This window comes from Megalopta genalis, chromosome 8 (genome assembly GCF_051020955.1).
Source record: "Megalopta genalis isolate 19385.01 chromosome 8, iyMegGena1_principal, whole genome shotgun sequence".
Classification (NCBI taxonomy): domain Eukaryota; kingdom Metazoa; phylum Arthropoda; class Insecta; order Hymenoptera; family Halictidae; genus Megalopta; species Megalopta genalis.
Window position 1 is genome coordinate 15,492,443 of NC_135020.1, and position 15,919 is coordinate 15,508,361.

Below are 15,919 nucleotides of genomic sequence, written 5' to 3' on the forward strand. Positions count from 1 at the left end.
GAGGCATTTTTTAAATTTCCGTTATAGGCTCGGCTAAAAGAGTTAAAAAATCGAGAATTTTTTACCTTTATTTTTTGTCATTCCAAGCAATAGCAGAATTGAAAAAAATTGACCATTTCGGTCATCGTTCCGTTATGATCTAAAAAAAGAATCAAGTCACTTGATCAAGTTTTAAAAAAGTAACTGCGTTCTAAAATATGTACGATCAGCCACTGTATACGCGAACTGTGAACGTCATAATATTTTCGAAAGATTTTCGCACCCGTCTCGTCCATTGCGATCCAGTGTACATTTCGACGAAGTTAACGCAGCACTGCGGCCAGCAGATGGAAAGCAACGCTTTATGTGACCGTCCCAATAATTCGTAAACCATTGCGGTCGCAATCGGTTGACCATTTAACGATATTCATCGTTGTCGGCTCTGACGCTGAATAATTTGCGTGCCTCGTGCGCTCATCAGCTGAATATACACGCGAGAACGTATCCGCGTGAACGCGATTATCGTTTCGTTCAAGCCCTCCGTGAAATCTAGAAATTGTCCAAGTCACCGGAGACGCTTCGTCCGGCACCGCATGAACGATCTGTCACGCGAACAACAATGCGTTATAACGAAATATAAAAAGGTCTTGTTCGTGTTCGACAACGAAATAAAACCGCTGGTAACATTGGCGCGGGGCTGCGCATCGGTGAACGCGTCCTCAAAATTGCACCATAAAATATTTACAATGCCCCGTGAACAGATAAATAAATGAACGAGCTGAATCCTAGCAATCGATGACGATCACGCTTCGGAGCGGCGCGGCGACCCGATCTGCAAATTAAACGGCTTGAATAAATAAACCGCTGTACATATTTCTCGTGGAACAAGTTTTTGTTCATTCCGGTAATGGCACCAGTCGCGCGCAGTTTTTGAAAGCTCGAAGCGGTCGTTCGTATTTTTTGTTGTACCACGATTTGAAACCTTGACATACCTACGATCAGATCATTATCATCGTTACGCACTGTTGCTTCGCGAAAGTAAAAAAGGAACTTTTATTTTCGTTTTTTACCGCACTCCATTCTATTACTTTCGCGGTGAGGTATATTGACTCAGGAATGAAATTTGATCATTAATTCACGGTAAAGGAACTGTATATGCGCGATGTTTCCAAATGGAATTAAGTTGAACGAAGTCGCTGGTTGCCTTCACGTACACTTTAATAATATTACAGTACAGCTATGGTCTTAGCGATGCGTTATTTGCGTTCTATCTGCGTTCTTAGAGTTCTACGAGTTCTGGGAGTTCTAACGGTTCTGACTAACGTTCTAGGTGCCCTTCCGCTTGTCACCTCGGTTTTTTGGTTGATTGGTGGATGGTGGGTTTTGGTGGAGGAAATGAAGCGTTTTTGATTGGAGATGGGTGTGTCGGAAGGAACTTGAAGTGAGGAGTGGGAAACTGTTCGAAAGTTCGGGTTGTAATTTTTCTGTTTTGTGAAATATGGAATTTATGAGTCTGTCGCACGTGTTGTCCGTTCGTCGGGTCGAAGGGTATTTTCGTTCGGATGCATATTTTACTGTCGCTGGTATATTGCTTAATTGCTCAAGGGATGGCCAGGGACGTTCGACCTTCGGTGTTGCCGTCGCAACAGAAACAATTTGAAATTGCATGTAACAGTTGTATTTAATCAATATTGTATTCAATGTTGAATTTGTGTGCTGCGAGTGACATATTCTATACATCTATACTATACAAAGAATCTATATTCTGTGCAAAATCATCATGACGGGAATCGCGGAGCGGTGGCGAAAGAAGTCGTATGCGGTTTGCGAGCGCCAAGTTGCCCAAGACTGATACAGAGTGACTTTTATTATTGCAATCTCCCGTCTTTCTCTGCAATTGCTTGATAGAAAAAAAAGTTTTACCATATTTAAATCATGTATAAATCAGAAGAAATGGGAAAACTAGCGTAGTAATTATTGCACAACCCTAATGTGGATCGGAATCGGACATAGCAGGAAACAGTTCGAAACCTGAATCTATGTACAGTAAATTCCCCTAATTCGCCCTCAGCTTGTACACAAACATGGGAAGAGGAGATACGACTATTCGACCCTCGTGGCTCGTAGTTGTTAATAATCGGTAACAATAAAAACGAGCCGCGAGACTCGAATAATCGCATTTTATTAAAATAATTTTTATTATTGCCGATTATCAACAACTACGAACCACGAGAGTATATATATGTCACAGATTGTCAACATCTATAAAAACGAGCCGCGAGACTCGAATAATTGTATTTCTTATTTCTAAATTGTCCATTTTTGCTTACAAGCTGAGGAACAATTGCAGAGAATTTACTGTGTTTTTATTGACGAATAAAGTGCACGTACACAATTGTTTGTTTCATTATTGCAAGTGGAATCAAAGATAACCTCTGTGTACTTAGCTCATTTGTGAAACATTTTATCATCTACGACAAATATGATGCTTACCAACCGCTCGCACGTTTTTATTTACTCGGTTCCTTTCGCTGCATCGAGCATGAACTCGCTTCTAGACGTACCGGTTAACCCGAGAAAGATAACCTACGTCGCAGAGGCGCCTGCGAAGACTGTTGATTTTTGTTAATTTTTCATAGAGGTCTAGTGATTTAAGTTTAAAATTACTTAAAATATAAAAAAATATAATATAAATGCATTTTATTTTTACAATAATGCCAAACCTTTAAAATGACTAGATTAACTTAAATAAATATCCATTGTTAGTATAAAATTGACGCCTTAGAAAAGCATGCGCCTCTGAAGCGTATGGTTATCTTTTACGTACGTTGTCATATGGTTATCTTTCTAGGGTTAATATTGTACACTGCTTAACTTGAAATTTACGGTGTATAAGAATCGAAGGGATTTGACATCTAGCCGAAAAGCTGCGTATTATTGCATGGAATAGAGCATCGCGAAATACGACATCGAACTCTCCAGTATCTGAAACAATTTGTGATCAGAAATAATAATAAAACTTCGGAAGGTCGTTGATGCGGCTGCCTTACCGTAGCGAATTTCTCCGACGATATCGTGACAATGTTGGCGAATACAATTGAGGTCGGTTCCATACATTTGCGCATCATGAAGAGCAATATCTTCTGGTTCGAGACGGATCCTACGTACCATTTCCCGAAATACCTGGGATTGGAAATACGTAATTAATGCATACCACATTCAGAATAATGAAACGAACTTCTTATTATATCTTTACACTGCCCCTGTGGGTTTGGAAATATTTTTCACGAACTATCCTCATTATAACGAGTATGAATATAGAAAAATAATTTCAGAACTACAAAAAGGAATTGAATATTACGGTGAATATTGTACAATGTGCAAAGACAAACGCAATCGTTAGCAGTCAATTATATTGTTCAGTGATTGTTACATCGTTTTAGCACTTACTGCAAACTGTAATAATTTCTTTATTTTTTTAAATTTCTTTTTTGATTTCATTAATAGATGTTCTAGAAAAGGATAAATAATTATCCCTGGTATGGTAATGTAACATTGGAACCAATAAATGCAATCACTGAGAAAATAGTATAAACCCAAAAACACTATTTAACTTATTTAAACTATGCAAGAATTATTTAGTTAATTACGTAAGGTAAAGCTACTATACAAAAATGTTAGTGCCTACTTTGAAAACAGCTATTGATATTGTCATGGATTTACGAAAAAACGAAGGAAATTTTGTTAATTACTCACATCTGCCGGAAGACATCTGAACCGACATCGATAAGTTTCTGTGCCGAAACAACATTAAAGAACATATCGGACAACACACCAAAAAAGTATATTATCTGCGTAGCAATTACATCGATGCTTTCCATGTTTTTAATCTTGAGGCACAACTAAAAATAAATGTATATAAGTAATGAACATTGTAATACATATTTCCACCCTATCGTGTGAATTATGTGTGCAGCATGTATAATATAATATAATAAGAACACTATTAATTCAGTTTTCGTTATTCGCAAATAAAAATAACCCTAATCGCAGTAATTCTTAGAATCTTGATCAAACATGCCAAAACATTAAGTGTAAAGGCATTTGAACAAGTTTATCAACACATAAACTTAATGTGTATCCATGTATATCAAAATCAAAGATTTCACATGTGAATAAAAATGTGTCAAACACATACATGAACTTACGTTAACCAACAAGTTGGCGATGAAGAGGCTACAGAGGAGCAACAGAAAACTGAAAGCCGCAGAATAATAGCTATTTACAGTATCGATGTACCTTGAATAGCCATTAAGAAAATGAAAAGGAATATTATTTGCGAAATAATGTTGCAGTCATTAAAATTGTTATTACATTACTTACTGGTAATTAATGAGAATTATTGAAGAATCTATGTTTCAATACTGAGGAATATGCAACAATAGTTCAGTCATCAATGAATACACAAGTTTTTCCGAATGTTATTTAAAAGGACACTCCACAGTAGTGTTAACAGACAGGGCACATAAAGGTGGGGGGGAGTTGGGAGTTGGCTTGGGGAGGGGATTGTTTAGCAACGCAACCGACACAGGAGGGGACAACGATGCGCGAACAGTGCTTCGCTTTCCTGTAACCTCGTGTCGCGTCGGTCCCTCCTGCTTGGTTGTGTTGCTAAGAAAACCTCTCGGCCAAGCCAACTTACAATGCTCGCCGCCTTTTTGTACTGCTCCAAAGCTTCATTTCATTCTAGCATAGTCATTTGGAAGCTTTTAAATAAGTGTCCAGTAAATAATGTATTACCACTAAACCGACCATGCTGTTCAAAATAACCGGTTCCGCATTTTTACTTTGAAAATTGTTCAAATTATAAAAACTCTTTTAATACGAAAGAATTGAACAAATTCCTTATTTCATGCGCACCTTGTAGTTTATTTAATTATAAATTTATTAATTTATTATTTATAAATAACCTTGATTGACGGAACGAGTCATTTTGACACGTTCCAAAATGTTTAACTTTCGATTATTGAAACTATAAGGATATATATTGGGTATGTATGCAACAAATTTGTTTCACTGGACGTATATTATAATAAAAATGATTAAACATCTGAATATATTTATAATTTTTATGGAGCAACATAAAATTGATGCTCTTAGTGCTCGACAGACCTAGTTGTATTAAATTAGAGCCAAAAATTCAGTGTTTAAGTTTGATAATGCAACGCACGTCAGTTAGGCTTAGTGTTCTGTAGTTTTAGCGTGAAAGTGTTCAGAAAATACACTAACTGCATAATCTGTTTGTGATGCTCAATGATGCGGACAAGAGCAATTTGTACTTTATCATCCTCAACAGGTTTCTCTGTACTATAATGAAACATGTGCTCCAAACGATGCCTAAAACGAAGTATTATTAGAGGAGTAAAGCAACCGATAGAGATCTGGGTTCAGAGATAGATCAGTACATATTTAATCGAGCACGCTAATTAAGAAACTGTTCTATTATCCGAAAACTCGAATCTTCCTGACTGGTTCAAAGAATCAAGTTTTTACTGTAGATTTAGTTGTGATTACTCACCCAAAAATGGCGAACATCCCACATGCGTGATGAACTAGCATATTGAACTGTAAGTTTGTGGCGAATGTGATTATGCTCGATCCGCATACGATGAAGGTTAGGTACATTATAATAAGTGAAAAATATTCATCTCGATCAACAAAGAATTCACCATCGATCGGCTGCCGGTCGTAACTGATATTCAACGCAAACAAATTGTTTAATATCACTGGTGTGGCTTGGAAGATAATAAAGAACAACATCAATGGATATGAACACGCTGAAACCAAGCACGTCAATATAAATGTAGACAAGCTTAGATAAATGAGAAATTCATTACAAATACATATATTGTAAGTAATACACTCGGAATATCTGTCTTATCCACCTTCGTCTGAAAAAGCATCTGAGAATTGTAGCATGGATATTAAGCGAATCGGTTGTTCTTACTGGAGAAAACTTTGTCCCAAGATTAAATAGTAATCTCATTTCGAGAGTTGGTAATATACTACTAGTTTAATAACAATCGATACACTTGTTAATAATAAATTCAATTATAATCCGAATATAATGAGAAAAGCAAACTTAATCGTAATTAATAAAGTTCGCTGCCAAGTATCAAGCGCCATATTCAAAGTTTTAGACGTTCAATGAAATGTATTAATGTAGGTGTAGGTATTGACGCCAATAAATTGACAACTTGAGCAGTATTTATTATTCTTTAACTTGAATATTTACTTTTCTCAAAATATTGGATCTTTGAATGCACAAATTTCATTGAAAAGCGTAACGTGAAAAGAAACTACACTTGTGCATATATTATTGCGGTTATGTATCTATTTCTGCGAGTCAAATATTGCGGATATTCCGATTACTCTCTACACACAGCTACACAATTCCTAGGATCGAGAACTGCGCTGTACAGGTTAAGTACTGTAATGCAACGGCAGTAATGTGCACAAGTAGTAAAAAACAATGCACCAAATACTGAGTTAGTAAATAGTATTTGAGGATAGATGATAATAACAGTGTATGTCGATTTTTTATCACAATAGTGATTTCTTTATATAATAATAACGCTAAAATAAATAGTTTATTATCAATTATCAAGATATAAATGCCAACGAATCAACTGCTTTCATAAAACTCAACGTTTTCATAAGCTTGAGATTATTCCGCGCGCAAGGGTCCTCGATCAGGTTCCTCTAAAATTGTTACTTTTTCGTCAGAAGCTTCTCCAAACAGTAGGAAGTAAGGCAAGAATCAAGGTAGTCACAAAGTAATCAGTCTCTGGCTTAACATGTTCACGCCACCGCGTACCACCGAAGAGTCTCACACTTAAATATTCCATTGGGCGGCTCGAACCACCGGTAACTCAAGGTCAAATTTCTCATTGGACAATGAGTACCACCAAATATGTATCAAGCTGCCGCCCAGTACAGAGAAACTCACATTGCAGAGCCTGCGCGAACGTGTTAAACACTGAATGAATACTTTTCTAAACGAAACAAAACGACTATTAACCATTGTATCAGTTTGCAGTAATGGTAATTAATCAACGTGAATGCGATAGGGTCATTTTCGATTTAAATATTAATTCTATTATATTAAATATAAATTCCCAATATTGTTCCATTACTTAAAAAGTACGATGAATATTTCCATCCTTCTTTCATGATAGCTTCAAGAATATGGTCCTCCTTGTTCAGCGCTGCGCATCGCCAATCGTATTTTATTCTTTCCAGCATTACCTTCAACTGTTACGATAAAATTACTCTTATTCGATTAGACAAATTCATGCTAAATGCTGACTTGCTAAAAAGCTCAAAGTATTCGGGAAGATTCGAAATTTCCGCTGGCAAAATAAACTACGCGTAGTATAGATTTTCCGATCATACACCGATATTCAATAAGCAACGCAATTAATTCAGCGCTTTCAGCAGGTAAATACTCGTAGTGGTGAAATCTACTTACCGTTCCCAGGTTGAACAAACAGTTGAAATATACTACGAACATAGCTAACGATGACAAAATCAACGGAAAGGTATCCATAAAAACTTCTATATCATTTCGTAATTTGATGACGTGGGTGACCTGTCAAAGATAAATTATGATACACATTCCGCTACGAATAACTTACGAGGAGAAACCCCCAGAGTTGACGCTTACTTTTTGATGAGATTTAGTAGAGTGATACGGCTTGTAAAGCTGAATCCAATGATACTCGGGTTTGGGGGCACACGATATATCTTTCTTGAGATAATTAATGTTAAAGTTGTTAACCTTTTAGGCATGACGCGCTACTATAGTGGCTTCCGCGGATGTCATCTCTCTGAACGACGCGCCACTATAGTGGCTTGCTCTAGTAGCTCACTCGGTCATCGTTTGAATCAAATAATCGTCTTCATATGCATTGTTTCATACTTCTTTCGTCTTCATATCGATTTACAATATACAGACTTATCTTAACAATATACAGACAGAATATACAGAGACTCTGTAGAGTACATATCAGACTCTGCCGTCTAAAGAAATAGCCTCGCGCAGAATTCAGCCGTACCTAAAAGGTTAATAAAAGACCAGAAAGACGCGCTGGATTACGGCGCGAGGGTCGCGTAGGCCGGATCTTCCCCCACTCCCTAATATTTCTCGTACTGCGCTGGTATAGTACCCTTGCGCTCGCGGTACTGGAAACGCTTCGGCTCCGACCGATGATGCCCGAACCGTGCACCGAGTCACACCGTGAGTACGCTCCTCCATAAGATCGGAGCCCAACCGTTTCGCGTAGTCGGTTTTGGACGGGTATTGCCGACACACCATTTCATGTGTAGCTAATATATCCGTGTACTTCTTAACACGTTCCGTGCCACGTGTACCATCCATGGTACACGCTTGCATGTTTACTTAGTGAACTGAACAAATTGTTTACAAGAAATTTAGAACCGAAGAATCAATTTCCACCGCAAGAATGGGCATTGATAAGTTTTTGTTACGTTGTTATGTGTACGAGAATTAATATTTGCACGTAATACATCAAGTTTTAGTAAAATGTCAAAGTGTGAAGATTCGAGTAAAAAAAGCTCGGCACGGAACGTGTTAATACACGGCTACAAGAATACACGAGTGCGCGAGTTTCGAAATAAATGGCTATAGGTGCTATTAATATACCCGCATTTTAATTGGTGCAGAAAGTGAACACTTACTTTTTTGTGCATAAAAATAGATTATCAGTTGATTAAACATATTTCCAAGTAACCTATTGATTTTTGAATTTCCTATTGATTTCCTCCTCCATATTTACTTTTTTGCCTCGGCAAATAATAGAATATAGCAATAGAAACGCTTATTGTTATCATTTTTAAACGAATTAATAACGAATTAATACATATTAATAAGTATACGAGTTGATACGTGAGTATGGAATACCTGTTCAAAAGCGACATTCTTACGCGAAACAGTTCGGCTCCGGCCGAATAAGCGAGCGTACGTACGGTGTGAATCGGTGCACGGTTCGGGTATCATCGGTCGGAGCCGAACCGTTCACAGTCCCGCGAGCGTAACCGTACCACACCGGCGCAGTACTAGAAATATTAGTGAGTGGGGAAAGGTGGGAGGTTCGATCCAGCCTGCGTGAACCACGCGCCATAATCCAGTGCGTCTTTCTGGTCTTCTATTAACAACTTTAACATTAATTATCTCAAAAATTATAAGCCGTCTGCCCTCAAAACCGAGTATCATTGGCTTCAGCTTTACGAGCTCTATCAATGTACCAAATCTCACCAAAAAGTGAGCTTCAACTTTGGGGACCTCTCCTTGTTTTAGACTCTCCTTATTGCAAACTAAATTAGGCAAACCTTACGTTTAGAGGAAGCAGCTCGAATGACTATGACCAATGACGTATATCGTTCGCTTCACCCGGGGGTCATGGAGTTGCCGGGCTGTCGAGGACGAGTCCCAGATACTTCATCTGGAACCCGATCTCGACCATGGCAGCATCAATCTCGATCCGGACTTTACTGGGTGAAAGTATTTGTAATAGAATCAATTGGCCTCTGATTTTTCGTCACATACCCGTTGTCCCAGTGCCCGGAACAAAGAGGGGACACTGGCCGCTCCCCACTCCGAAAGATATCTCGCCCCACCCTCCCGCCGCACAGGGCCCGAAACGGCGTGTCGTCCGCGTAGCACGTGACGTTGATCCCTTGCAGTCTACTCGCCCAGAGCATTAGGTCATATGGCATGTCCCATAGAAGAGGAAGGCCCACCCCAGATCCTTGAGGAACCCATAGACCGCACTACTCCCGCATCGCACCTTAACCTTTTAGGTACGGCTGAATTCTGCGCGAGGCTATTTCTCTGGACGGCAGAGTCTGATGTGTACTGTACAGAGTCTGATACTGTATATTCTGTCTGTATATACAGGGTGTCCCAAAAATGTCTCGCAATCCGAAAGTGGCGGGTTCCTCAGGCCATTTGAAGCAACTTTTTCCTTTACAAAAATTTTCTCCGAGGCACCGTTAACGAGTTATTAACGAAAAACAGTGACTAATGAGAGGCGAGATCAGCTGCCGCGAGGTGGCCGAGTCAACGGCGCCAGCGGTCGAGCGGTCGAATCCCAACTCAGCTGGCGCGAGGCGGCCGAACCAATGAGCGGAACTGGGCTTCGCGCGCTGGTTGGCTGGGCCGCCTCGCGTCAGCCGTAATCGATTCTTATTGATCACTGTTTTTCGTTAATAACTCATTAACGGTGCCTCGGAGAAAATTTTTGTAAAGGAAGAAGTTGCTTCAAATGATCCGAGGAACCCGCCATTTCCGTATTGCGAGACATTTTTGTGACTCCCTGTAGACTGTTGTAAATCGATGTGAAGGCAAAAGAAGTGTGAAACAATGTATATGAAGACGATTATTATTTATTTTCAAACGATGAGCGTGTGAGCTATTAGAGCAAGCCACTATAGTGGCGCGTCGTCCAGAGAGATGACATCCGCGAAAGCCACTATAGTGGCGCGTCGTTCTAAAAGATGATATCCACGGAAGCCACTATAGTAGCGTGTCGTGCCTAAAAGGTTAATGGCCGGGGAACTCATTTGTCCTACCGGTCAGGTAGGGCCCGATCATCCTCTTTAAGTATGGATTCACCCGATGGTAATTTAACCCTTAGCGCTCCGTTGGCTCCGCTATGGAGACATCCGCCATTTATTCCGTAAATCCGAAGGCTTTGCTGCGGAGCCTAATGTTTTTAGCATGATTACACCGAAGATGCTATGTTTTTGTCGACATTGGCAATTGTTATTTGTAGTGAAAACGTGTTTAGCGTGTGTACCATTACGATTAAAACATTTTTTGCCCATTTTTATACTTAGCAACATAAAATTAATAAAATCAAACGCTTTCACAAGGACGTGTAATCTTTTCCGTTCAAAATAAGGTTTCCTTTACCTCAGGCGCTTTGCTCCAAAAATGTGCCGGAGTTGCTGGTAGGTAGTACTCGAGAAACGCGTGGAGCGCTAAGGGTTACAGCTTCCATGATCTTGTCGAAAGGAACAGTAATGAACTCGTTGGAGATGTCAGCTGACACCGCCACCACCACACACAGACCCTAAAGTGCGAGTTCCGCAAGGAAAGGCGGCCGAAGTATTGCGTCTATACTTGATTCCCAGAGAATTTGCAGAACATTTGAATGAAACGTTCACGTCATCGACGCTGCGGGCGTAAATGATTGGCTAAAAAATGATTGGCTAAATGATTGTTCAGGGACGCTTTCTAGCGGACCCGAAAAAGGACCCTCTCTAATTGTGACCACCGCTGAACGTCCCTCGCGACAGCCGTACTGACCCTGTCGCATATCAGGCCCCGCCTCCCAATGGTGACCGACGAGCAGAGTTGCCAGGGAATTGATGGCGCATGGCGCTCCCCACAATTGCTCCAATTTCTGTTTATTGGCGATTGCAGGGTATGGTGCGGGGCTGAGGGGGCAAAGAAATTCTCGTCACGCCATCAATTCTCTGGCAACACTGTTATCGAATCGATCAGCAATAATTTACTTAAAGAGCTTGGCAGTTTCGTCCTACAAACACACCGGCTGGTAACCAGAGGCCACGTCCGCAGGCTTGCCATCTTAGCGGATGATGACCAGCCTGCGGAATCGCAGTGGGGGGAAACTCGTTAGACCGGACGGAGGTCTGACATAGACAATACCTAGGAACACTATTATATACGTATAATATTAACATTTTCGCGCCAGTAATAATCGGATAAAATGTTTAGCCGAATACGGCATATAATTTCCAAAAATCAGTAGCAGAATACCAGAAACGATCTGCTCTTCCTGGATATGCGAATATAAGAAATACCACATCTCGGTATGATGCTTGCAGTTATTTGTTGTTGAAAGTTTTAACAAATTAAACATTACAAATGCATAAAGAAAAAATGTTCTTTTAATAATTGAGCATTACGAAGTTACGAGTCCATAAAACTCAAATGCTATAGAAGTATGTTTCCCGAATTCAGCTAATGACTTCGAAATTTCGTAGGATTCCGTTTCCCGATGCAAATTGTAAACATTGCATTATTGTTAGTGCAATGTTATTGCATTAATGTTAATGTTATTGCATTATATAATTATAATTAATTGTATATAATTATAATTACAATTATAACGTTAATGTTATTGCATTATTGTAAACATTGTGTGCGCAGTCGGGCCTATCTCACTGCCGACCTTTCCGTTCTCTACGAGGACCAGTTTCAAATTAGTTATGGCCGTCAAATTTCGGAGAGAGTCCTTCATAACATGCGTCAAAATCAAGATCATATTCATGTGAAATGGATAAATCGCAATGTTGTGACTGCGATATATTTTTTAAGCACAACTTTTCCATATAAAACGGGACACGACTAAAACCATCAGAAGGTCACTCAGAAGGGCGACGTCGACAACGTATGTCAAGGTCAATGTCATCCGAGCTGCCTCCCCTCAACGTACAGTTTACTCTAAATTAATTAATTTAGCAAAAATAACGTAGCTCTCAAACAAAAATATCAAGAAATTTGTTTAATAAAAACTCAGAGTAATCTTCATATTTCAAGTAGCATTACATATTTCTGATTTCATCGTGACGATGGCATGATCATCAAACTGAGAAATGTGAAATATTTTACAACAGTAATACATTTTCAATAGATTCGGATAGAAGATAAATTAAGAAAGAGCAGGAGAATTTTGTTGTAACAGAATCGATCAATTCAAAATACGAACACCCATAGCTACGATTTCTGATCTGTCCTCCATAATTTCAAGTTCATTTCTTGTTCACAATGTACCAAGTTATTGACTGTTTTGACATGATGTGCAAAATAATGAAATTAAATCTATATACATGTATATAGTACTATTTAAAAAATAAAGATGACTTTGAGTTTCAATCGAGGAACAATTTTTTGGAAATATTTTGAGGAATAAGCTTTAGAATATTTCAAATATCTTTGTCTTCATATCATATTTGTCTTTTCAATTGAATTTCATTTTTCCCAGTCATTGTTATTATAATACACATTCACAGTTAGTTATCATGCTTTTACAAACACCTGCGCAAGTAGACTTTTGAAAATTTCTAACATATTGAGAAGCTTAAATGTAACCTTCAAAGGAGAAAACAAGGAAATCCAAGACGATGTCAAGGACAAACACTTATGAATATAACGCATCTTCCTCGATATCACGCAACACTTTGTCTAAGCATAATTACGTATTAAATATTACGTCTCCTTGCGAAGATTACATTATAAAAAACATGTTTTTCTATCTTTGACAAGTTTTTGAAACCAGATGCACCATATTAGGAACTTTTATCCGAAGAATTATTAATCTATCTGTCGTACCTCAGCAATGGTGAAGGTTATCATAAGGGTTATTGCAACAATTCTCACAGGTACAGCTATGATGTTTGTTTGATAGGGCCACTGTCCAATGAACATCAAATGGAACCGGCAGAATTTGAAATACTGATAATCGAAGAGATCCATTCACAGGCCGTAGATAGAACGCAACTGGCACGTAGAGTCCGAAGTATCTCTTTTCTCCCCACTCTTTCACTGAAATTGCACTCTACCTCTAAAACTGCAACCTGTAATTTTCGATATTCCGGACTTCCGTCAAGGGACGCGGTAAACGTGTTGGTAATCGTCTATAAACGCACCAAATGCAGTCATGCAGTTTGACAGTGCCTTCCAGTGAAAAGATATTGACGTCATGGAAAACATTTCTCCGATTTCTAGCTTCCCCTTTGCTTTTATTTTTCGTGTGAAAGTGAACACTCGCGTTGTCATTGACAACCGATGTATACACGAGCACTAGTGGCAGCAAATGGTAACTCTTTCAGTTACCGCAGTCGCTCTCTGAGGTTCCTCGAGTGCAGATCCGAATTAAGTGCGATAGCAAATAGTGCAAATAACTTGAATTATTATGGTGATTCCTGTTTGGAGGACTGGAGTGGGAAGATTTTGTGACAGAAGAGGTACAATCTCTATATTAAATTGTATTATTAAATTGTATATACGAGAAATTATGTAGAGCTTTCAAATGCAATAGCTGCTGGTGTCATTGGTGAGATTTTCTACAGGTTCAAGAGAGTTCTGTCATCACAAACAGAACGTCGAAATACAGGAAGTTATAATTCAAATTTCAAGAATCGATTTTAATCGATGCTGTTGCTTCTTTTATGTCGTAAATTAATGAACACGTTTTAGTCGGGTCACGCGTTTGGGATTTTTTAGCCGATTGACTACTGGTTTAAGACGTTAAAGTTGTAGCACATTCTTGCAATTTTATTTAAGAAACTATGAAGTAATTATTTTCTACACTTTCACGATTGATATACTAATTTTTCATTAAATAATATGTGGTAGAAATAAATATATGTATGTGTATTTGAGAAAGTTGATCTGCTACGATGCCAAAGATCCGGATTTGGCTTCCATCAGCAGTTCCTGTTTATATGAATTGTGAGTACACGAGAAATTATATAGAGCTTTCAAATGCAATAGTTGCTGGTGTCATTGGTGAATCTTTTTACACATTCGAATAAGTTCTGCCAGCACAAACAGAACGTCGAGATAAAGGAAGCTATAAATCAAATTTAAAGAATCGACTGTAACCAGTGCAGTTACCTCTTTTATATCGTAAATTAATGAAATTTATTTTTGGCGTTATAATTTATACGAAAAATAGATATAGAATAAGCGTCAAGGTTATTTTCAGTATATATATTGTATATATTTTATTTTATATTTTTTATATTTTATATTCTTTTTCAAATGTATATATGACGATATAATTCTGTATTTACTATCGTTATATACAAAATAAATATACAAGACATTTTTACATTTATACCAAGAAGTACAAAGTTTTGACAAAATAATCTTGACAATCATTTGACCGTTCTGCAACGGCCTGCACTTTTTCCAATTTTCCAGCGTTAAAGGGCTAGATCTGTAACGGCGCGATAAGTAGTAGAGTGACAAAATTACTGTCAAAATGATGGGTGTACGCTCCTCGTCCTTCTATAAAAATATTTTTCACTGGAAAATGAGTCATTCGACAGGGGAAGATTCAAAGCAGCGCGCCGATGTCATGTTTTAGTGAGATTATGCAGATATTTAGTAACACAAGAGTTAGGAAGTAGGTAAAAAATTGAGTCAAGGAATACAAGCCTTTTTATGCCGTTGGACGAATTTGCTTGATGATGCCATGACCACGGCGTGCTGCTTTGAACCTTTCTGTTTCGGATGACTCACTTTCCAACGAAAAATATTCTTACATAAGGCCCAAATCTTGAGAAGTGTAAACTCATAATTTTGTGCGTAAAGTTGATTGTAAAAAGGTGGGTAAAGTAGATTGTGACTATGTTAAATGCCTATTAATTCGTCGACAAAATAGAAAAAGAAATTGGCGTAGAAATGTTATTATACTAAATACTAAATGTTATTATACTATATGTCAGATCTGTCGTTTGTTTATACTAGGGCTCGGAATTATCTCACCCGCGAAACAGCATTTTCGAAGAGTGGTATGAAATGCGAATCCATTGGCATCATCCAATCCCATTTGTGAGATCTCCCCGCCACCACTCCGCAGCACATTTCAGACAAGTTTTCGAAAATGCTCCACCGCGGGCAAGTTAATTCCGAGCCTTGGTTAATGCTATGACACAGTTAAGTTGTCTTTGGTATTCTGATCATTTCGTATCTTTAGTATCTAGCATACGTATAACGATAATAAAATAGATATGCTACGATGCCAGAGGTGCGGATTTGACAGTTTCCCTATGTTCCAAGAATCTACAGTATTGCATATAATTTAATGTGCCATTATTTGGA

The 15,919-nt window shown here is 38.4% G+C and overlaps 2 protein-coding genes across 3 annotated transcripts in view; one reads left to right on the forward strand and one right to left on the reverse strand.

Annotated features, from left to right (window-relative positions):
• Positions 1–15,919, forward strand: part of NLG-4 (neuroligin 4) — a 918,748-nt gene that overhangs the window by 599,377 nt on the left and 303,452 nt on the right. The gene's annotated exons all lie outside the window — the stretch shown is intronic.
• Positions 1,180–13,728, reverse strand: LOC143259919 (uncharacterized). The gene is made up of 10 exons (XM_076524140.1): positions 13,421–13,728; positions 7,511–7,630; positions 7,176–7,293; positions 5,558–5,816; positions 5,269–5,376; positions 4,188–4,278; positions 3,736–3,881; positions 3,030–3,162; positions 2,473–2,964; positions 1,180–1,870 (listed from the first exon to the last, which is right to left on the reverse strand). Exons 1-9 carry the CDS (start codon positions 13,562–13,564, stop codon positions 2,914–2,916), a joined length of 1,170 nt encoding a protein of 389 aa, XP_076380255.1. The 5' UTR covers positions 13,565–13,728; the 3' UTR covers positions 1,180–1,870; positions 2,473–2,913.

Bases quoted from the DNA above. Each gene is read 5' to 3' on its own strand.
- LOC143259919 (XM_076524140.1), bottom strand. From the start codon at position 13,564: ATGGATCTCTTCGATTATCAGTATTTCAAATTCTGCCGGTTCCATTTG. The intron at 7,294-7,510 runs GTAAGTAGATTT...TTATCGTAACAG, and splicing joins GTTTGTTCAACCTGGGAACG to TTGAAGGTAATGCTGGAAAG. The intron at 5,817-7,175 runs GTAATGGAACAA...GCTTGGTTTCAG, and splicing joins ATATTCATCGTACTTTTTAA to CGTGTTCATATCCATTGATG.